Source organism: Cyprinus carpio, chromosome B5 (genome assembly GCF_018340385.1).
Source record: "Cyprinus carpio isolate SPL01 chromosome B5, ASM1834038v1, whole genome shotgun sequence".
In the NCBI taxonomy this organism is placed as follows: Eukaryota; Metazoa; Chordata; class Actinopteri; order Cypriniformes; family Cyprinidae; genus Cyprinus; species Cyprinus carpio.
Window position 1 is genome coordinate 31,772,346 of NC_056601.1, and position 22,604 is coordinate 31,794,949.

At 39.7% G+C, this 22,604-nt stretch overlaps 1 protein-coding gene across 3 annotated transcripts; it reads right to left on the bottom strand.

Moving 5' to 3' along the window:
• Positions 1–177: 177 nt before the first annotated feature.
• On the bottom strand, positions 178–18,782 carry LOC109081915 (UDP-glucuronosyltransferase 2C1-like). Of its 3 annotated transcripts, XM_042723134.1 has the most exons (7): positions 17,899–18,782; positions 5,452–6,090; positions 3,510–3,658; positions 2,751–2,882; positions 2,459–2,546; positions 2,126–2,348; positions 182–1,978 (listed from the first exon to the last, which is right to left on the bottom strand). In XM_042723134.1, exons 1-7 carry the CDS (start codon positions 18,605–18,607, stop codon positions 1,696–1,698), a joined length of 2,223 nt encoding a protein of 740 aa, XP_042579068.1. In that variant the 5' UTR covers positions 18,608–18,782; the 3' UTR covers positions 182–1,695. The 3 variants fall into 3 exon arrangements, with proteins under 3 accessions (XP_042579067.1, XP_042579068.1, XP_018952421.1); XM_042723133.1 differs by lacking the exon at positions 17,899–18,782 and having other exon boundaries at positions 178–1,978; positions 5,918–6,042; XM_019096876.2 differs by lacking the exons at positions 182–1,978; positions 2,126–2,348; positions 2,459–2,546; ... (1 more) ...; positions 3,510–3,658; positions 5,452–6,090 and adding exons at positions 11,588–12,409; positions 12,555–12,777; positions 15,498–15,585; positions 15,791–15,922; positions 16,543–16,691 and having other exon boundaries at positions 17,899–18,677.
• Positions 18,783–22,604: the final 3,822 nt, after the last annotated feature.

Genomic DNA, 22,604 nt, shown 5'->3' on the forward strand with positions numbered 1-22,604 from the left:
AAACTTAATTTTTGATTAGTAATATGCATTGCTAAGAACTTATTTTTTGGACAACTTTAAAGGCGATTTTCTTAATATTTAGATTTTTTTTTTTTTTTTTTTTTGCACCCTTAGATTCCAGATTTTCAGTTCATTTTCATCTTTAGTTATATCTCAGCCAAATATTTTGCTATCCTAACAAACCATACTTTAATGGAAAGCTTATCTATTCGGCTCAAATAAAATAAAAATTGACCCTGACTGGTTTTGTGGTCCAGGGTCACGTATGTTTTGCAGTATTCAGTACTGTGGTCGGCATGCAAGTTTTCTGTATTTCATTTTGCATTTATTTTCGGTCGATTAGTTAAATTGTTTGGCATAAATTTTAAATAGTGTGCAGTGCGCGAGTGCATGCAGTCTCAGTTTCACATCAGTGGCGTCAGAATGCGCAGCTCTGTGACATCATCATTGACCACAACACTCTTATTATGAAACTAGAAACTTTTCCGAAGCTCTAAAGACTTAATCTTAAATACAACATAATTTATCTTTAATCTTGGCCTTTTAATAATTATACTGATGCAACGTTATCCCCTCAATACATCTTAAAAACTAAACAGGATTTTAACTAAACTTGTATGAATGAATTACCCGTTCTAACAGTTACACTAAAATTAACTATGATTCGCTTTAGGACCATCAACCATGCAGCAAATCTCTCGATCACCAGACCTTCTCTAATCATCTCGGGTTTTAACCGATCATATAAGGAAAATTGACAGGATCATAGGAAGAGCTCGCTAGCTTGTTGCTGGTCCACTGCGGCGATGTGTGAAGTACGCTACTGAATCGCGCAGTACGCCTTTAGAATAAAAGTCCCGTTGCAGTGATTTACAACGACCGCTGGGGACAGCCACGCGTTACTTACGACGACTGCGAAATACATTTTTAATATGCAAAATATTTCTACAATTGCTAATGTATAAAAATTTTATATTCTGCATTACATTGTACTCAATGTACATTACACTAGTAAGCAGACTTCTATCCAGTGACTTGCAAATGAAGAAAAACAAGTGCAACACCTAACAAGTCAGTTTCAGATAGTACAAACACTACAATAATATATCTGCAGAAAAGCAAAAAGATTTTTTAAAGATTTATTTATAAAAATGTATGTATCAGTGCTTTCCACAATATAGATCATTCCAGAAAAGTACGTTAAATAAAGCAAGGGTGACGTCAACAAGGAAGACTTATTGTGATTGAGAATGACTGTAGCCTATTATAGTTTATTACTGTAAGATAAGAGTCCATCTGAAGTTGAGGGATGTGGTGATGAGGTACGTCCATGAGCTACAGTGACTGTGCATGTGCACTGGCTGGTCTAACCTGAATAATAAGCTTTTTTACTGGGATTTGAGCAAAATAAACAACTTTGATGAAACATTTGTTGTCAGAATTCATTGGTGATTTCAAATATGAAATTTATTCATAACAGTTTTAGAGAATTCAATGTTTCTCCATTCAAATAGATAAGAGCTGCACTCGCAAAACACCCGAGAGGTGTTTCAAAGATGGTCACAGAGTGAAATGAGTTGCCCTGAAGTGACTGGTTAATAACAGTACAGCTACTGGACCTCAGGATGGACATCCCATGGGTTGGGTGGAGAGACATAATGTTCAGTGCAAAAAAGGGGTTTTCCAAAAGCTTCATTACTCTTTTTTGCTTTTCCTCTTTGATCTAAAACAGCAACGCATTATGAAGAATTTGCACATTATAAAGAAGACGTAGAGGACTACAGTCAGGATAGTGATGAGAAAAGCGAACACATCCAGACAGTGGTACTGGTACCAGGTAAGGTTGTGGGCCTCGACACGCAGGTGTTTAGCGCCTTTATTGCGCATGACAAACTCAATCCAGAACACAGCCTCATCCAAAGGCTTCACTGGTCTGTCATGATGAATCCTGGACAAACGTATAGCGTTCTCTTTATACCTGAGAAGATGAAGACAAATACTGTTATATGTCTGTGTATGCTGTGTGCAGTGCAACTGAGAACAAAGAGCAATCAAAATATCTAGACTAAAGTCCAGAGTTCTGTTATGCACTGACACCACTGTAAATCTGATTTGAGTGACTTACGAGGGGTTATTAATGATTGTATTGAGACCATTCACCAGGTCTTGGGGCTCCATGCTTTTGATGTTGTCTATACTAACAGCAACACCTTTGGCTTTCATATGAACTAAATTATCAGGCTGGTCACCAAACAAGGGGATCCCGACCATTGGAACGCCATGATATATGGCCTCATAAATACCATTAGTGCCTCCATGAGTGATGAATGCTCTGGTTTTAGAGTGACCTGATCAGGAGGTAATGGATAATTAAACAAGGCATCATTGTTACAGTACCATTTAAAAAATATAGTAAAAAATATATAACTAGTATATAATCATAAATTATAAAACAGACCCAATAAATCATTCTGAGGGATCCACTTATAGATTCTGGTGTTTTCACCAAGAGTATCTGGCTTCTCTCCACCGTATCGCCATAAAACCTGCAAGCAAAACAAAACCCATTTATACAACCAAAATCTCAACAAATCAATGGATAATGACAACTACTGAAGTAAATGTGGAAATTCACTTTTAATTATTACAAAATTAACCTGTATAAAACTCATTCAAACTGAAGTTAGCCTACTACTTTTCCCTCGTTCTAATAATATCAGTGCTTAAAAAATATAAGCTTGGTAAGTTACCTTCTGTGGAATCTGTGCCAGTGCGGTGGCGATTTTATTGCTCAGCTCTTTGGGCATTTTGTCTACCAAAGACCCCAGAGTGAAGACCACAATCCCATCATCCCCTGAGCTCTGCACAAACTCCTCCATGTCCTACACAGAAAAAAAGATATCACAATCCTTTTTTTGTGAAAAGGTGACTACACATAGGTTTCTGCAAGATCTGAAATATGTTGCTGCAGGTACAATTCACTGAAGCTTCCAGGTAAACTAGTGTCGCTAAAAGCCGCTGGTACAGCAGTGTTACATGTGGGTTAACTGCTGAATCTTCAGTGACACGATAAAATAATTAATATTTTAACTCCATTTTGAATGTAAGGTTGTAATCTGCATTGAATGTGAATCTCAAATGACTGTGTACTGCAAAATAACGTCGAGAAACGTCTTTATATTCACAGCTTTCTCACACTTTTCTTTTCCATGTGGAAAAAATAACTCTTTAGTTATCTCAAGAGCACAACCAATCTAGTTCCATTCTTGAACAAATTACTCGGCAGGTATCCGTGGAAAGATTTTACCCCAGCTAACAGACCATTTTAATGAATATTTATTAAAAAAAAATTACAGAATCCTGAACTGAATCCATTCAGAGCAGTTACTGAATCAACACCTGACTTACTGAACTGAACTGTTTTCAGTGAAGTAAAGATAACTGGTCTTAAAGTATGATTCAAATCGTGAATTATTTATTTGACAGAATGTCAAAAAAGACAGATGCACCTTGGGTAATGGTTTGGCAGGGGTGCAGTGAAGGCCTCCAACGTATTTGAAGTTGGGCAGGAATGGGCGTGGAAACTCAAAATCCCAGTAGATCCTGATTAACCAGATATCAGCTTTACCCATCATCTCACAATAGGAAGTGGGCCGTCCTGGAAAAAGGAAGTGCAATACAAGTCAGTATTGAAATCTCACAGTCTTTTTATTTAATCTCAAAAACATCACAGAATCACAGAAGAATGAAATGTGGTCAGTATCATAATTAACAAGAGTCTGATTCCACATTTGCATTTTTTTAGATTACTGGATGATTTGGGGAATGGAACAAACTAAACTAACTACAGCCTCTTTACAGAGGCATGTATTATGACATCAGGGACAAACTATTTTTTGATTGGTTAAAGTAAAAGCCCTTTAATAAGGCAAGACATTTCAATTGTTGGCCATCTTTGAAATGCCATATTCTCCAAAGGAAACATAAAATTCTCCAGTGTTCACCAAGCTTACAATTAAAGTTCATATTTGAAACCACTAATGAAATCTGAAAACAATGGTCTCATATATTATTCTTATGCTTACATAGCAAAAAAAAAACAAAAAAAAAAAAAAAACATTGTTTTCAGACTAGACTAGACTAGACTCGCATGTGAAGTACGAAAGCTTGGAATACACTACAGGACTTCTAAAATCTGAACAGATTTTAAAATGCTAGGCAGTCTGAAGATTTGAGTTGACAGATTTCATAGAAAACCATGTAGTCACCGGCCACTTTATTAGGTACACCTGTTCAATTGCTTGGTAACACAAATTGCTAATCAATTGCAACTCAATGCATTTAGGCATCTAGATGTGGTGAGGAGGACTTGCTGAAGTTCAAACCGAGCATCAGAATGGGGAAGAAAGGGGATTTAAGTGACTTTGAATGTGGAATGGTTGTTAGTGCCAGAAGGGCTGGTCTGATTATTTCAAAAACTGCTGATCTACTGGGATTTTCACGCACAACCATCTCTAGGGTTTACAGAGAATGGTCAGAACAAGAGAAAATATCCAGTGAGCGGCAGTTTTGTGGACGAAAATGCCTTGTTGATGTCAGAGTAGAATGGGCAGACTGGTAAGAGATGATAGAAAGGCAACAGTAACTCAAATAACCACTCGTTACAACCGAGGTATGCAGAATACCATCTCTGAATGCACAACACATCGAACCCTGAAGCAGATGGGCTACAGCAGCAGAAGACCAGACTGGGTGCCGCTCCTGTCAGCTAAGGACAGGAAATGGAGGGTACAATTCACACAGGCTCACCGAAATTGGACAATAGAAGATTGGAAAAACATTGCCTGGTCTGATGAGTCTCGATTTCTGCTGCGTCATTCAGATGGTAGTGTATGGCAGGTGAGTGCATTATATCAGAAAGGAGTTAAATAAGTGACAAAAAACATTGTCACATATGTACTTTTATAGGCAAATTTTGGAAAAAACATTGCCTGGTCTGATGAGTCTCGATTTCTGCTGCGTCATTCAGATGGTAGTGTATGGCAGGTGAGTGCATTATATCAGAAAGGAGTTAAATAAGTGACAAAAAACATTGTCACATATGTACTTTTATAGGCAAATTTTGGGCCACAAATACAGCCTATATCTTAAGGCTTTGTCAAAGTTAGTCTGGGTGCTCCTACCACTTAACAATCTAAGTTTGTTTCCCAGATTAAACAAAACATGATTACAGTAAGGCACTTTAAATAGCAAGAGTTATGCATTTTTTTCAGCGTATTTCACACTTTTTAGCACATTTGTATCACTTTTTTCTTAAAATTAATACAAGTAATTTTTGAATTAGAACCTGTTGTTGTAGGCCTGATCAGCATGAAACTACAACACTTGAGTAAATAATGATGGAAACGGAAGTTTCATTATTAGGTGAACTAGCGCTTTCCTTTAACTCACCTAAATATTCACTGTAATAGCTGTCAAATTTTCTCCAAGCAAGAGAGGCAAGAAAATCTTGAGAAAGGTAAAAGAGCATATTGAATATTCGCTCTGTGAAGCTCATCTTGTCTGTGAGTTTACTCATGACTCCAGGAACAAATGATGGTGGAGCTGGTAACTGACCACACATCCGCTCTAGAACGTTAGCAATGGATAATCGGAACGTGTAAACCAAGGGAACATTCAGCTCTTCAGCCACAATATCGCTGCATGGATACATCGGATCTGACAGAACAATGTCAAACATTCCATTCCGCAATTTGTCCATTAACTTTGACGATTTGAGAATGCCGTCGCAGTATGATATAGACATATCCTGAATAATGGAAGCAAACTTGTAGACTTTCATTAGAAGCTGCAGCAAGTTTAACTGATCGGTCTCATACACTGAGAAATAAACAAATTCCTCAATGAAGTTGCGCACCTCCTGTTCATCCATGGACGCGTTAAAGGGCTGATAGGAGAAGTGATCCGATTCTTTAGCTTTCATGAAGAGAGAGGCATCCGGAACCAGCACCGTGACACTGTGTCCCCTTTCAATTAACGTTTCCAACACAATCTTCAGATTAATCCAGTGACTGCCATCAGAAAACCAAACTAAAACATTCCCACATTCTGCAGGACCGAGCACAGCGAGCAGAGAAAGAAAACAGACAATGAGTCTCATGGTTGCAGATAGCGTGAGAGTGAGATCACCAGTGTCCCATCTCTACATATACTGTCAGGTATAATTATTAACCAGTGCAGAGTCATGGCTCCTGGAGATCATATATCAATAAAGTATTCAGATAAAGTATTGCAGACCAAAAAGAAACATAAAGTAGGTTCATGCACATAGCTGTTTCATTTCATTCTTGTTTCGTGATTAGAGTGCAGGAAAGTGCAAATATACCTGTATCTTTCTGTTTTTTATTCACAGTAACTGAGAACTTTAAGTTTCTCATTATAGTTTCTAAATAATTTGCAAGTAGACCATAGAAAATTCATTGGCATCATGTATTAAAGAGAAAATAATCACTTTATTCGATGTTTAAGTGAAAAAATATCCTTGACAACCTTACTTACTGGAGATCCACAATTATTGACGTCTCTCTCACAGGACTTGTGTGTTTGTAGGTGATGTAAAAAGAGCAAAGCAGGCATTTGGACCAAAGCACTGTGAGGCAAGGGAGGTGGAGACTAAAAATCTTTCTTAACTTAAAACGCATTTTTGCCCCGTTTGTGTTGTTTTACTACTAACACAATTATTTAAAGTATAAAACATTGTTATTTACAATACACAGCGTGGTTTTTTATCATAATTTTAGGGGGGACAACCCTCAGATGGGGTCCTGTTCCCCCTGTCCCCCCCGGGATTTACGCCTATGGTGGTAGGCTACATTTTATCGTTCCCTCTCGAGAACGGTCTCTTGACATGGCGTTAACGCCATGGGGACTCTCTTCCATCCCACCCTACCTGAAATCTTATTGCACAACGCCAGTGAAGTTGCAGCTCTCACTGGCCAATGCCAGCCAAGATGGCGAATGGGGGGTGGGGCCCCACCACTATATAATATGCCGTATTGGTGGCATAAACTCAGAATCTTCCTCTTTCATGTACCTACAAAGACAGCTGTAGAGAAGACACAAGAAGACGGATTTCCCTCTTGGCATTCCAGCATGTCAAACATTTGCAGGCTGTGTTCAGGACCTTTCGAGGCCTGGACACCCACAAGTTCTGCATTCGTTGCCTTGGTCTCACCCATGTGGAGGCAGCACTCACCAGGTCAGGCTGCCCGCACTGCGAGGAATTCTCAGTGCAGGTGCTCAGGGCCTGGAGGAATATCGCCCTCTGTGATTTCTCTCGGCAATGGCCCACTGCCGCCAACGAGCCACTAGTGGGACGACAGCCGCACATGGGCAACCGCGCAGAATGGCGCAATTCACCTCCCCCCTGCTCTCCAATGTGCTTGACAGAAGAGAATCTTCAACCTGCCTCTGGTGCTTCTGAGATTATATCGTTTGGTGCGGCGGGGGACAACAACGATCTTGACGAGGCGCTCTCCCTAACATCGTCTGAGAAGGACTGGGCCCGCTCTCCAGAGGAGCGCTCTGAAGTGGAGGGACATGCTGCGTTCCAGGATGAACTCGTCCGGATTCTCACCAAGGCCGTGACCGATCTCGGCCTACAGTGGGAATCCCCTGACGAACCAGCTAAGAGCAAGCTAGATTCTTGGTTCCTTTACTCAGGAGGAAGCGAGCCCCATTCCTCCAAGACCTGCAAGACTAGGTCGTAAGGCTTGGGCTGCGCCCCAATCGGCTCGTGTTCACACTGGTGGGTCAAAGATCTTCACTAAAGTCGACGGAGTGGAAGCCCATTGATACACGCGCATTCTGCCTGTCGAGGAATTCATCGCCGCGCACCTCTGCCCCTCCTCTGCCTCCCTGAAGACAGGTGCTATGCTGCCGTCTGACCGCACACATCGTGGACAAAGCGTCAGGAGAAGCGATCTCAGCTCTGCACACAATGGCAGTGCTCCAAGTTTTTCAGGCACAGCTTCTGAAATCCCTGGACGAGCGTGGGGCGGATCACGAGGCGTTTAAAGATCTATGCGCAGCAACGGATTTCGTGCTCAAAGCCACAAAGAAGATGGCCCAGGCGATCGGACGGAGCATGGGCTACATGATCGTGCTCCACCGGCACCTGTGGCTGACTCTCACCGAGATGAAGGATGCGGACAGGAGGGCGTTGCTCAACTGTCGACAGTTCCGGCTCACAACGAGCTGGTTCTGAGGCAAGAAATTCTCCTTGCGAAACACGCGATAGAAGTGGTCCCACCGAGCGAGAGAGAGAGCGGGTTTTACAGCCGGTAATTTGTCGTTCTGAAGAAAGGTGGTGTTATCCATCAAATATTAGATTTGAGACCCATCAACCGTGCGTTGTACAAACGCGCTTTCAAAATGACAACGTTAAACCAGATACTCGCGCAGATTCGACCCGGAGATTGGTTTGTTTCGGTGGACCTGAAAGATGCATATTTTCATATCCAGATCGCTCCCCTCATCACAGGAGCTTTCTGAGATTTGCGTTCGAAGGCATAGCGTATCAGTTCACGGTGATGCCGTTCGGGCTAGGACTGGCACCACGTACGTTTACGAAATGTGTTGACGCAGCACTTTCCCCTCTGAGAGCGAGCAGAATGCACATATTGAATTATTTGGACGACTGGCTGGTATTGGCCCATTCAGAGGATGTGCTCAACAGCCACAAATGCGCTCTGTTACGTCACCTGGAGAATTTGGGTCTCTGTGTGAACAAACAAAAAAAAGTGTTACGCCCCAGCCAAACAATCATGTATCTAGGGGTGCAATTGGACTCGATCTCAATGAGAGCGCGTCTGAGCCAGGAGCGTGTACAAGATTTAATGTTCGTTCTCAACGCATTCAGGCTGGGCCATCCCGTAGCACTGAAGGAATATCAGAGGCTCTTGGGACGGTCTGTCACCACGGTCTACTCTATATGAGCCCTCTCCAGTTATGGCTGAAAACACAAGTACCGAGAAGGGCGTGGAAAACGGGCCGTGCCTGCATTGTTGTCACTCGCAGGTGCTTAAGCACACTGAAACCATGGCAGAACCCCGACTTGTACCTACGTGGTGCCCAGATGGGTCAGGTCTCGCGGCGGAAAGTGGTCACAACGGACGTGTCGACGACAGGCTGGGGAGCTCACTGCAACAGCTTACCGGCCTTGGGCTACTGGACAGAGTCGGAGAGGACGTGGCACATAAATCACCCTGAGCTGAGAGCATTTTTTTTTTGGCTCTTCTGAGTTTTCTCACGTAAGTCAGGGGGCATCACGTCTTGATTCGCACGGACAACATGTCGGTGGTATCGTACATAAACCGCCAGGGCAGAGTACACTCGAAAGCCCTTTACAGATAGGCAGCATGCCTTTTGCTGTGAGCCGATCACCATCTGCTCTCCATTCGAGCAGCGCATGTTCTGGGATGCCTGAACAGTGGCGTGGAAATACTAGCAGCTCCCCCGTGGCAATCCCGCTGAGACGAGATCTCCTGTCTCAGCCGGACGGCTCGATATTGCACCCCAACCCAGAATGGTGGAAACTTCAGGTGTGGATGGTGTGCGAGAACCGGTAAACCCAGGTTTGTTGTCTCGCCGCATGATGGACACGATTGCGTAGGCGCGAGCCCCTTCTACGAGACGCCTGTATGCTTGTAAATGGACAGTGTTTGAGAGATGGTGTGAACTTCAGTCAAGCACGTGGGGGATTTGCAAGCGCTCTCTGTGAATGCGGACTGCATGCAGTTCTGGTGTTGTGTCCGGTGAGGGCTTTACGACTCTATATCAACCGCATGGCTAAGTTTCAGCAATCTGAGCAGCTGTTTGTATGCTTCGGAGGCAGCGCCAAAGGGCAGCCTGTCTCTAAACAACGGCTGTCACATTGGGTGGTTGACACTATTGCCCTGGCATATTCTAGCTGTGGTATGGAATGTCCTATTGATGTCAGAGCCCATTCAACGAGGGCTGTCACCTCCTCGTGGGTGTGGACTAAGGGAGTTTCTATCAAAGATATTTGTATGGTGGCTGGATGGTCTACGCAGAATACCTTCGCCAGATTCTACAATTTGAACGTGCAGTCATTAGCCTCCCAGGTCCTATCGGTGAGTACGACCTGTCAAGCCTCTTGACTGCGCTGGTGGTTTCAACTAGGTCCTGTAGGGAGAGGTTCAGACTGTGGCACCTCGATGCGGCCATTCTCTATGTGTGTTATATTGTGCCCGGCATTTCCGTTCACAAACTTGTTGCACTGTTTTACTACATGCTTGTATGTGTTCACAGGACTGTAATGTCTTTTCTTTGTATGGCAGCGGCACTGCATCTTTCTCTCAGAGACCTGTTGTCAGACATCGGTTCTAAGTAACCTGATTGGATCCCCATACGGGAATCTACATCCAATCCCCTCGAGGCATGTCGCAGGGTCGTATCGATTGGTTGGGGATTCATTTACGCCTACGCCATGTTCACTGCTCAGATCTGCTGTACTGTCGGTTCAGTCGCAAGATTCTGAGTTTATGCCGCCAATACGGTGCATTATATAGTGGCGGGGCCCCGCCCCATTCGCCATCTTGGCTGGTATTGGCCAGTGAGAGTTGCAACTTCACTGGCGTTGTGCAATAATATTTCAGGTAGGTTAGGAAGGAAGGGAGTCCCCAAGGCATTAATGCCATGTCTCGTTCCAGTCTCTCAGGGAACCGAGGTTACGACAGTAACCGGAGACATTTTCTGGAGCTGAGAGCATTAATGGCAGAGGGGGTGGGCAGAGGCCTCTCACTTTTCACTAAAATATGAAAAATGTCAGGTAGTTTTACAATCTCTTCTCATTAGCAGCTTCCAGTTTATGGGTCAAGTAACACATTCAACTCTAATTTGTTCTAAATTAAAGGGTTACTCCACCCCAAAATGAAAATTTTGTCATTAATCACTTAACCCCATGTCATTCCAAACCCGTAAAAGCTCAGTTCGTCTTCGGAACACAATTTAAGATATTTTGGATGAAAACCTGAAGGCTTGAGACTGTCCCATAGACTGCCAAGTAAATAACAGTGTCAAGGTCCATAAAAGGTATGAAAAGTCATTGTCAGAATACTCCATCTGCCATCAGACATTCAATCTGGGTTGCACTGTTTCTACGTGTATTTACCATTGATTTAAAATAAAACAGCGCATCCTTGTGGCGCAGATGACACAGAAGAGCACATGCAGCACGGTGATATGGAGTGACACAGAGGAGACCGTTGACAAAGAAATTGTTGAATAAAAGCGTTATTTTTGTTTTCTTCGCTTACAAAAAGTGTTCCCTTCACTTCATATAACCCAGATTGCACGTCTGATGGCAGATGGAGTATTCTGACAACGACTTTTTATACCTTTTATGGACCTTGACACTGTTATTTACTTGGCAGTCTATGGGACAGTCTCAAGCCTCCAGGTTTTCTCCAGGAAGACAAAGAACTTCTACGGGTTTGGAACGACATGTTATAAATTGATAAACCACAAAATCTTCAATAAATAATATAGTATCCCTTTAAATTGACCTCCTACAGTATACACATATTTTATGGCCTTTTTTTTTTAAAGATGTTTAGTCAGCCTTATTGACTACAGGCAGCTAACCTTTACATGGCCTACGCTGCTAGCTTGAGTCTAAAAGCATAATATCAGAATTAACAACTCAAACAATTTCTTCACATTCTAACTTTGATTTTGTTTAGCTATAATGATCAATAAATGAATTAAAAAACAAGTGCATATTTATTCTTTGTGTAGTTTCAATGTCTGAAAGAATTTGTAAGCCTATTGTTATTTTTGTTTTTGTATGACTCAACCTTAAAACAGCCAGAGCAGACTAACAAGGTAGCATTTTCACGAATGAAACTTACAGTAAGATAAAATATTAACATGTTTGCAAATATAGTGTCAAATCATCAAACATAAATTGTGACATCTTTAAACATGAATTCCCAGGATTTATAGTGCATTGACATGACATCATTCCTATTTTTCAATGCATGTAAAAAAGAATAATAATAATGCATAATACAGAATGTTCAAAGCAAGCAAAAAGCTTAATCACTCTTTTTTGCTTTTTTTACTCTTTGATCTAAAACAGCAACGCATTATGAAGAATTTGCACATTTTAAAGAAGACGTAGAGGACTACAGTCAGGATAGTGATGAGAAAAGCGAACACATCCAGACAGTGGTACTGGTACCAGGTAAGGTTGTGGGCCTCGACACGCAGGTGTTTAGCGCCTTTATTGCGCATGACAAACTCAATCCAGAACACAGCCTCATCCAAAGGCTTTACTGGTCTGTCATGATGAATCCTGGACAAACGCATAGCGTTCTCTTTATACCTGCAGGGATGAAGTCAAATACTGTTATATGTCTGTGTATTTAGTGCATATGTAGAGAGAACATAGAACACTCAAAATATCTAGACTAAAGTCCAGAGTTCTGTTATGCACTGACACCACTGTAAATCTGATTTGAATGACTTACGAGGAGTTATTAATGATTGTATTGAGACCATTCACCAGGTCTTGCGGCTCCATGGTTTTGATGTTGTCTATACTAACAGCAGCCCCTCTTGCCTTTATATGAACCAAATTATCAGGCTGGTCACCAAACAAGGGGATCCCGACCATTGGAACGGCATGATATATGGCCTCATAAATGCCATTAGTGCCTCCATGAGTGATGAATGCTCTGGTTTTGGAATGACCTGAATCAGGAGACAAACATGGACAAATAAACAAGGAAAGGTAAAACACACTGTTATAGTGACACACTTACAATATAAATATATAAATATTAAAGTCCCCCTGTAGTGAAAATGTTGTTTACGTGGTGTTTTTAATATGCTTTCAGACAAACCATGTGCCAATCCATTAATCAACACCACTGCTGAGTATTTTCTCCTTAAACTGTACTTTCCCAAAGGCAGTCCCAGAAATGCAATTTGAAACAGAGCTTTTTTTTTTTTTGCTACGTCACAAAAATCAATAACCAATCACGTCAAGGGATCCTAGCATATCATTAACTGTGCTGTGATGCAAGGGACTCTAGTAAGAAGGCATCCAGATTAATCTGGTATATTTTTCTGTAAATGTTTTGCTAGCTGTTGACATTTTTTATTATTGTCATGCCATTGTCATGGCATGTGCTATTAGTGCTTATTTATTTGTATTTAGAACCACTAACTTGCATAATAACCCAATGGTGTAAAAGTAGCCCGGAGTCAGACCCACCTCTCCCGCATTGGCGTCTGCTCTTCACTCGCATTTGCCTGCGGGTGCAAACTGGAATCACAAACTTGGCTGCATTTGAGTCTTCAAGGCATTTTGAAGACAACATTGTCAAGTAAGCAACTTTAAGGAATGTTACAGTATCCACTGTAGTTGTCCGCTAGTAAAAACTTAGTTTTATCAGTCATTATCCGTAGATCAGGAGGCCCTGGATGGTGTGACTGAGTGGAGGCAGGGCTAATTTGCGTATTCATAGATCCGCGTAGTAAATGAGGCAAGGCTGTAGTTACATTGAAGCTATTTTAAGCCATGAGAAAATTAGTTTTTGATGATCAAAGACGATTTTTAATAGACAACATTTTTGACTACAGGGGGACTTTAAAATACATACTCAGCAGCATAGCCCAGTCCCTCCAGGATTCTGCAATTCTGTGATCACAGAATTTATCAAACAAACTCGGATTGCAATTTTTCTAAATTACCGCATATTTCAATTTGACATCAAATATAAGTCAAGCCTTGATCAAGATGCTGTAACATTTTAAATTCAGTTTAGATAGCGATTTCTTCCAGTGGTAATTGGGTGAAGAGAAGTTAATCCCAATATAGCGTATATGTAGGCCAATATGTTTTATGTTCAATTTACATCTAATCAATGTCATGTCGAGTTTTTGTTGTCAGTTTGATTGGTATTTGACCTTTTTAATGTCAAAGTGACAACTTTGTCCACTGGGTAGATGAATCGTAAGACGTCATCGCATCACGCATTCAGCCAAAGCCCATTTCGAATCGATCGCTAAACTCCTGTTTGCACTATTCCTCCAGAGATGGTCTTATTACTGGGAGATACGAGGGTCTCTCGTACTTAACACTGGAGAAAGCATAACAGTCAACTTGGATCACATGTGCCTTGTTAACCAATTTACATTATAGCCTTGATGTCATTGAATTTCAGTCAAGAGTTGTGCAACAGTCAATCGCTGTCTACGGATAACATAGAAATGAATGAGAAGTGCCGTAAACTAAATCCTATCTGTTGCAAAAGTTTGTGACTTCTCTCATAAAAGGCTTGTGCTCTCTGAAAACAACCACTACATGGACAAGGAGCATAACGGAACAAGTGAAAGAGACACTAAATGGAAGTATAAATTCAATATGGAGGTTTCCAGGAGGTAAACGAAGCAGCTTTCTGTTTCTGACATGCTGGTCACTATGTATTGACTATATCAAACCTTACAAAGATTTGTCTGCACTCTTTAAATTGTTTATTGGGATTAAAGCAGAAGATAAAAAAAGACAAACGTTTCGGCTATCTGCCTTTATCAGTGTGGCAGTTCTTTGTCTCTCATTGGTAATAACAAACGACATACATCAGCTGATTATAGTTAATCAATCCACAGACTCCACTTACAAATCAAGAGTTAAATGATTTAAAAAATAGTGCAGACCAATCTTTGTAATGTTTGAGTATAGGTCTTGGCATGTAATTCAGCTGGTAGAGTTTGTTGATTTGCATTGATTGTTTATCAAACCACCACAGACTTCATACATTTTTTTTTTTAATGGAACATTTTTTTTTACCTTTAGACTAAATATATAAGACAACAACAACAAACAAAAAAAAAATGAAATTTTTGTTTTGTCATATACTTGATACACCAGGCTTTTATGGCCCATATAGTGGGAATGGGGGGGGAGGTCAACTTTATTCAGAGGCCCAAACTGAGTAAAAACTGTAATTTGGTTCAGTTATTAGTTATATAGCCAAAAATGTAAATTAATATTATTGTTGTTTTATAACAGTATGTAATTCATTAAGCCTACAATGATTGTGAGATGAACAAATTAATGTTCTTCAAAAGCCTGTTTTATCATTATTTTATAAATTACAGAGCCCAATGTTTCTTGAGGTCAAAAAAGTAATACAAATGTTAGAAGAATGTTGTCTGTGGTATATTTTCACTGCAAAACAACACAAGAAATGTAGCAGATATTGCTGCAAACTTTGAGAAAATCTGCTGCAAAATCTGTCCGTTTAGGCCGCAAAAATCACAAAATCCTTTAGGCACTAGGTAAAATACAATACATCAAAATGTAATTTTAGTAATTTCATGTAATAATGTACATTTTCATTAATTTTCTAAATGTATCAGTATATAATCCAATTAATATATAAACATTATTATAAAATACAAACCCAATAAATCATTCTGAGGGATCCACTTATAGATTCTGGTGTTTTCACCAAGAGTGTCTGGCTTTTCTCCACCGTATCGCCATAAAACCTGCAAGCAAAACAAAACACACACTAAATCACACTCTCAACGGATAATGGCAAATACATTATAGAGAATCACTACTGGAGTAAATGTGGATAGTTACTTAGAATTATGACTAAATAACGTCGATAAAACTCAGGTAAATTCAGGTTAGTTCCCTCATTCGAATCATATCAGTGCTTATTTAAAGGATGTAAACATGATCACATACCTTCTGTGGAATCTGTGCCAGTGCTGAGGCGATCTTATTGCTTATCTCTTTGGGCATTTTGTCTATCAAAGACCCCAGAGTGAAAACCACAATCCCATCATCCCCTGAGCTCTGTACAAATTCCTCCATGTCCTACACAGAAAAAGACATCATAGATTTGTACTTTGAAAAAAACTGACTCTACATATATTTATGTACAGTAATATCTGAAATATTGCTTTAGGTACACTGCAGTTCCCATGCCAAATAATGGCACTAAAATCAGTTTGTACAGCAGGATTTACATGCGGGTTAACTGCTGAATCTTCAGCAACATGGCAAAAGCATTTTTATTTTAAGATCAGTGATTTTTTTTTTATCTAAAGTTGAAATCTGCATTGAATGTGATGCAGTAAAACTAAAAAAAAAAAAAAAAAAAACGACTGTGTACCACGAAATAACATTGAGAACCATCTTTCTCTTGACACCTTTCTTTTCCACGTAGGGTTCACGCAAACTACAACACAACAAGAACAACTGACTCTTGTGTCAACTCTTTTTAGTGAATTGAAACATACAGCATTACCAGTAGTTTCATTCTTGAATAAACATTACTCTTATGAGACAGTCCTTTTAATGAATATTTAAAAAAAAATACTTGAGTAACTGGTTGGAATCATTCTGATGAATCCTGAAATGGTCTTAGACGTATGATTCAAATCGCAAAAAAAAAAGTTATTGATTGACTGATTAAAATTTAGAGACAGACGCACCTTGGGTAATGGTTTGGCAGGGGTGCAGTGAAGTCCTCCAACGTATTTGAAGTTGGGCAGGAATGGCCGTGGAAACTCAAAATCCCAGTAGGTTCTGATTAACCAGATATCAGCTTTACCCATCATCTCACAAAATGATGTGGGACGTCCTGAAATGAAGGAGGTTCAATACAAATTAAGTTCTACCAGCTGTATTTGTTGTTGATTATCACCATAGGCGTTTATTTGTTTATTTATTTATTTATTTGTGTGTGTGTGTGTGTGTGTGTGTGTGTGTTTTCCTTATAATACAATTAACATTGACTGCATATTGTGTTACTTATTACTTCTCAGGTCTGTTGAAACAGAGATTCACAAACCAGAGTAGAGTCTTTTGATTTAATGTTGATAAACATCTCAGAAGTATGAAATGAAAAAAAAGGATATCATTAATAACAAAGAGTCTAATTTCGCGCTTGCATTTGGGGAATTACTGCCTGATTTGGGGAATGAAACAAACTAATCTCCATTAACTAGCCATTCTACAGAGGCATTGGTGAGTATGTATTATGACCCACAAGGTCCTGATGGGAGAACTCAGAGAGGTTCCTGAATCTCAGTGGATAGACGCCCTATTCGTCTGCTCCAGATACGTTGAGCGTCCACCAATTTGGAACAGTCAACTTGACGCCATTGACCATAATAATCAATGAATATTCAAAGATATACATGTGTATAACTTACTGTTGTAGATGCACACAGTCAACTTGCACTAGAGGGTTCACAGACCATTCCAAAATGACGGATGGCTTACGTATCCTGGCCCATAGAAACAGTCGCTAATGAAGCATCTACATGTATCTATGATTTCACTCAGCGGCCATCTTTGAAACGCCTCTCAGGCAGCTATTTCAGTCATGCAACTCCTATCTTTTTGCTCAACAAACTTAGTTAAATTTAATATTTGAAATCACCAATGAAATCTGACAACAACATCTCATAAATGTTGTTTCTCATGCTCAAATAACGCATATTTTTCAGGCTAGTGCACCATCTATCTTTGTCAAAATTGGAGAATATGTGGGTGCTCGAGTCCGATTACCAATGAAAATTATTTCAATATGTTTCCTAAATGAAACAAAATTAGTTTACAGTAAGGCATGTCAAATAGCAAGTATTAATTTTTATTTTATTTTTAAAAAGCTTGTATTTTTTCAGCACATGTAATTATTCCATAAAATTAATTAAAGCTAATTTTGCAGTGGAACAAGTTGTTGAAGGCCAGGATGATCACCATATGATTATGGAACTATGAGATAAGTACAACGACAGAATTTTCATTATCATTAGGTGAACTAGCTCTTTTATTTAACTCACCTAAATATTCAGTGTAATAGCTGTCAAATTTTCTCCAAGCAAGAGTGGCAAAAAAATCTTGAGAAAGGTAGAAGAGCATATTTATGATTCGCTCTGTGAAGCTCATCTTGTCTGTGAGTTTACTCATGACTCCAGGAACAAATGACGGTGGAGCTGGTAACTGACCACACATTCTCTCAGCAACGTTAGCAATGGATAATCGGAACGTGTAAACCAAGGGAACGTTCAGCTCTTCAGCCACAATATCGCTGCATGGGTAGATCGGATCTGACAGAACAAGGTTAAACTTTCCATTCCGCAATTTGTCCATTAACTCTGGCGATTTCAGAATGCCGTCGCAGTATGATATAGACATATCCTGAAGTTTGGAAGTAAACTCCAAGACTTTCATTTGAATCTGCAGTAAGTTTAACTGATCGGTCTCATACACTGAGAAATACAGAAATTCCTCAATAAAGTCTCTCATCTCCTGTTCATCCATGGACGCTTTAAAGGGCTGATAGGAGAAGCGATCCGATTCTTTAGCTTTCATGAAGAGAGAGGCATCCGGAACCAGCACTGTTACATTGTGTCCCCTTTCAATCAACGTTTCCAACACGATCTTCAGATTGATCCAGTGACTGCCCTCAGTATACCAAACTAAAACATTCCCACATTCTGCAGGACCGAACACAGCGAGCAGAGAAAGAAAACAGACTACGAGTCTCATGGTTGCAGATAGCGTGAGAGTGAGATCACCAGTGTCCCGCCTCTACATATACTGTCAGGTATAATTATTAACCAGTGCAGAGTCATGGCTCCTGGAGATCATATATCAATAAAGTATTCAGATAAAAGGCGTAGACCAAAAGGAAAGGTAAAGCAGGTTCATGCACATAGCTGTTATTCCTGTTTCGTGATTAGAATTTTATGGGGATGTGTTATTGTACGGATAGCGTATTTCGGCATATAGTTCACAGGAACAGAAAACTTTGAAGTTTCATGTAAATAATTCGCACGTACACCATATGCGCAAGAGCCAATTAAGTTTATGCTTTTTCTTTTTCTCCTTATATGGCATTGCGTGTCCACCTTGAATGAAAACAGTTCGGCTTATCAGTACGTTAGGTCATTTGAATGGGCAGAGCAGAGTGAAATTCCGTCAGTAATCACGTAGCCTAAATTTGGTCCTCTTCCTCACAAACCTATGGCTTCAGGTTCTCTGTATTGCGAGTCCTTAAAGGGTTAGTTCACCCAAATATTAAAATTATGTCATTAATGACTCACCCTCATGTCGTTCCAAACCCGTAAGACCGACCTCCGTTCATCTTCGGAAACACAGTTTAAGATATTTTAGATTTAGTCCGAGAGCTTTCAGTCCCTCCATTGAGAATGTATGTACGGTATACTGTCCACGTCCAGAAAGGAGTAATAAAAACATCATCAAAGTAGTCCATGTGACATCAGAGGGTCCGTTAGAATTTTTTGAAGCATCGAAAATACATTTTGGTCCAAAAAAATAGCAAAAAAACTACGACTTTATTCAGCGTTCTCTTCTCTTCCGCGTCTGTTATGAGCGCGTTTAACAACACTGCAGTTTAGTGATATCCGGTTCGCGAACGAATCACTCGATGTAACCGGATCTTCTTGAACCAGTTCACCAAATCGAACTGAATCGTTTGAAACGGTTCGCGTCTCCAATAAGCATTAATCCACAAATGACTTAAGCTGTTAACTTTTTTAACATGGCTGACACTCCCTCTGAGTTCAAATAAACCAATATCCCGGAGTAATTCATTTACTCAAAACAGTACACTGACTGAACTGCTGTGAAGAGAGAACTGAAGATGAACACCGAGCCGAGCCAGATAACGAACGAAACATTGACTCGTTCTCGAGTCAAGAACCGGTTGCATAGGTTTTCGGATTCACACTAGTAGTGATGGGAAGTTCTGTTCTCTTTTCCCGCGAACCGAACGGTTCTTTTCAGACAGTTCGATTCAAATAAAAACGGTTGAAGGGGGTAAAACGGTTCACCAGTTCTTTTGCGCTCAACGTAATGATTTCATTGCCGATGACTGCCCTTGATTCAAGCCTTCGGTTTACCCGCGCTCATAACATTAGTAATCAGTTCAGAATCAATCATCAAAAGAACCAGTTCGGTTCAGACGCGCTGTGTGTCAGTCTGAATCACGCATGCGCAGTATCATCAGCTCCTCGGTTCTCGAATCGGACGCGTCCGACAGAAACGGTTCTTGACTCGAGAACGAGTCAATCATTCGTTCGTTATCTGGCTCGGCTCGATGGTTCATCTTCAGTTCTCTCTTCACAGCAGTTCAGTCAGTGTACTGTTTGAGTAAATGGATTACTCCGGGATATTGGTTTATTTGAACTCAGAGGGAGTGTCCGCCACATTAAAAAAGTTAACAGCTTAAGTCATTTGTGGATTAATGCTTATTGGAGACGCGAACCCGTTTCAAACGATTCAGTTCGATTTGGTGAACTGGTTCAAGAAGATCCGGTTACAACGAGTGATTCGTTCGCGAACCGGATATCATTAAACTGCAGTGTTGTGAACGCGCTCATAACAGACGCGGAAGAGAAGAGAACGCTGAATAAAGTCGTAGTTTTTGCTATTTTTTTTGGACCAAAATGTATTTTCGACGCTTCAAAAAATTCTAACGGATCCTCTGATGTCACATGGACTACTTTGAAGATGTTTTATATTATTACTTTCTGGACGTGGACAGTATACCGTACATACATTCTCAATGAAGGGGACTGAAAGCTCTCGGACTAAATCTAAAATATCTTAAACTGTATCCGAAGATGAACGGAGGTCTTACGGGTTTGGAACGACATGAGCATAAAAAAAAATAAAGAAATAACATTCTGAACAAAAAACTAAAAAATTAAGTTTATGAACTACTTAAAGGGACACTCCACCCCAAAATGAAAATTTTGTCATTAATCACCCCCATGTCGTTCCAAACCCGTAAAAGCTCCATCCGTCTTCGGAACACAATTTTAAATATTTTGGATGAAAACCTTTTGGATGAAAACGACTTTATACCTTTTCTGGACCTTGACACTGCTATTTACTTGGCAGTCTATGGGACAGTCTCAAACCTCCCGGTTTTTATCCAAAATATCTTAAATTGTTTTCTGAAGAAGAACAAAGCTATTACGGGTTTGGAACGACATGGGGGTAATTGATTAATGACAAAATTTTCATTTTGGGGAGGAGTATCCCTTTAAATGTTACATTTTGTTGTTATTCAGGCCCGCAGCCATGAGGTCACCGAGGTAAATTTTTCATGTTCAAAAATAAAGTTTGTACTCTGAATAACTAATTTGCTGTTAAACTCCTCAAATGAATGTCTGCATGACATGTATAATACTGTTAAACAGTGTGCAAGAATTTTTAGCGTCTGTGGTATGAAAATGATCACTGCGAGACGCTGCCAGAGTGAATGAGTTGTGATTGTTGCCAGATCAAGCTATTATAAGCATTTTTGGACTTGTCTTTTTCACTTAATTTAACATTTTAGAAAGATAATAAAGTAGAAAGTTTCAGTTTAGTGTCAGCGATATATTTATCTTATCTTATTTGCAAAAGATGTTAAGTAATTTCGGTTTATTTTTTATATGTTTTTTGTTTGTTTTAATAGCAATATCTGGCAACACTGCAAAGCCAATGGCACAAACTGACAGTAACAAAAAAAAAATCACATGGACAGGTTATTGTTGACAGGATATGACATTCGGGAAATGTAAAACAAATATCATCATATTATCTGTCAGAAACTTTATCAACACTGTCAAAAACAGTATCATTTAACACATCTTTTGAACAAGTAGGTTAAAGAATTAAATTAAATACGTAAACAGTAGCCAAGTCTATGCTGTCATTCAGTATAGTAGTTAAATTTTAATAAATCATGCTATAAACATTCAAAAGAGCACTAGACAAAGTTATCAGCTATATAACAATGGTTATTAATAAAAACTATAACAGTATGTATTGTTGCATGAATAATAAACAACTGATAAAATTATCCACCCCTAACTATAGTAAAAGTATTAACAAATTTTGATGCAATATAGGGTATGATTTAAAAATGATCATTCCTCCAAAACAGAGAAAACATCATTCACAAACATCTACTTGTCTGTCTCTTTTAAAATGTCCGTTTATAGTGTATATAATGAGTTGTATTTGTAGGGGGTATTATGGCACAAATATTTTAACACCAACATCTCTCCAGACTTCACTATTTTAAAAGCCTGACTACGGCCATGACAGCATTATTATAAACCTAACGGCAGTGAGAGTGAGGCAGTGAGTCTTTACATAAAAAAAAAAAAAACTATATGATAAAAATGTCTGATAGTACTGTTTTACAATCTCATTAGCAGCTGTCTTGTCAGCCATTTGGCATTTTGTTAATAGCTCTCTCTGAACTATTGTGTTTAAATGGACAATTTCACACAAAAATTATGTCAAAATGTCCTATCCCATAGCAGACATAGCCGCCTGAACGTAATTACAGTGTCTTAAAGCACTGTCTTAATATTAATCAAACATCAACAACAAAGAAATCACTCACTGCCCTTGATTGAATAGCTTTTGTAACTATAATAAAGATTAATCTTTAATTTATACAGTCAAATATGCAATGCTGTTTTACATTTAATTACTTTATTCAATTTCTATACGTAAAAAC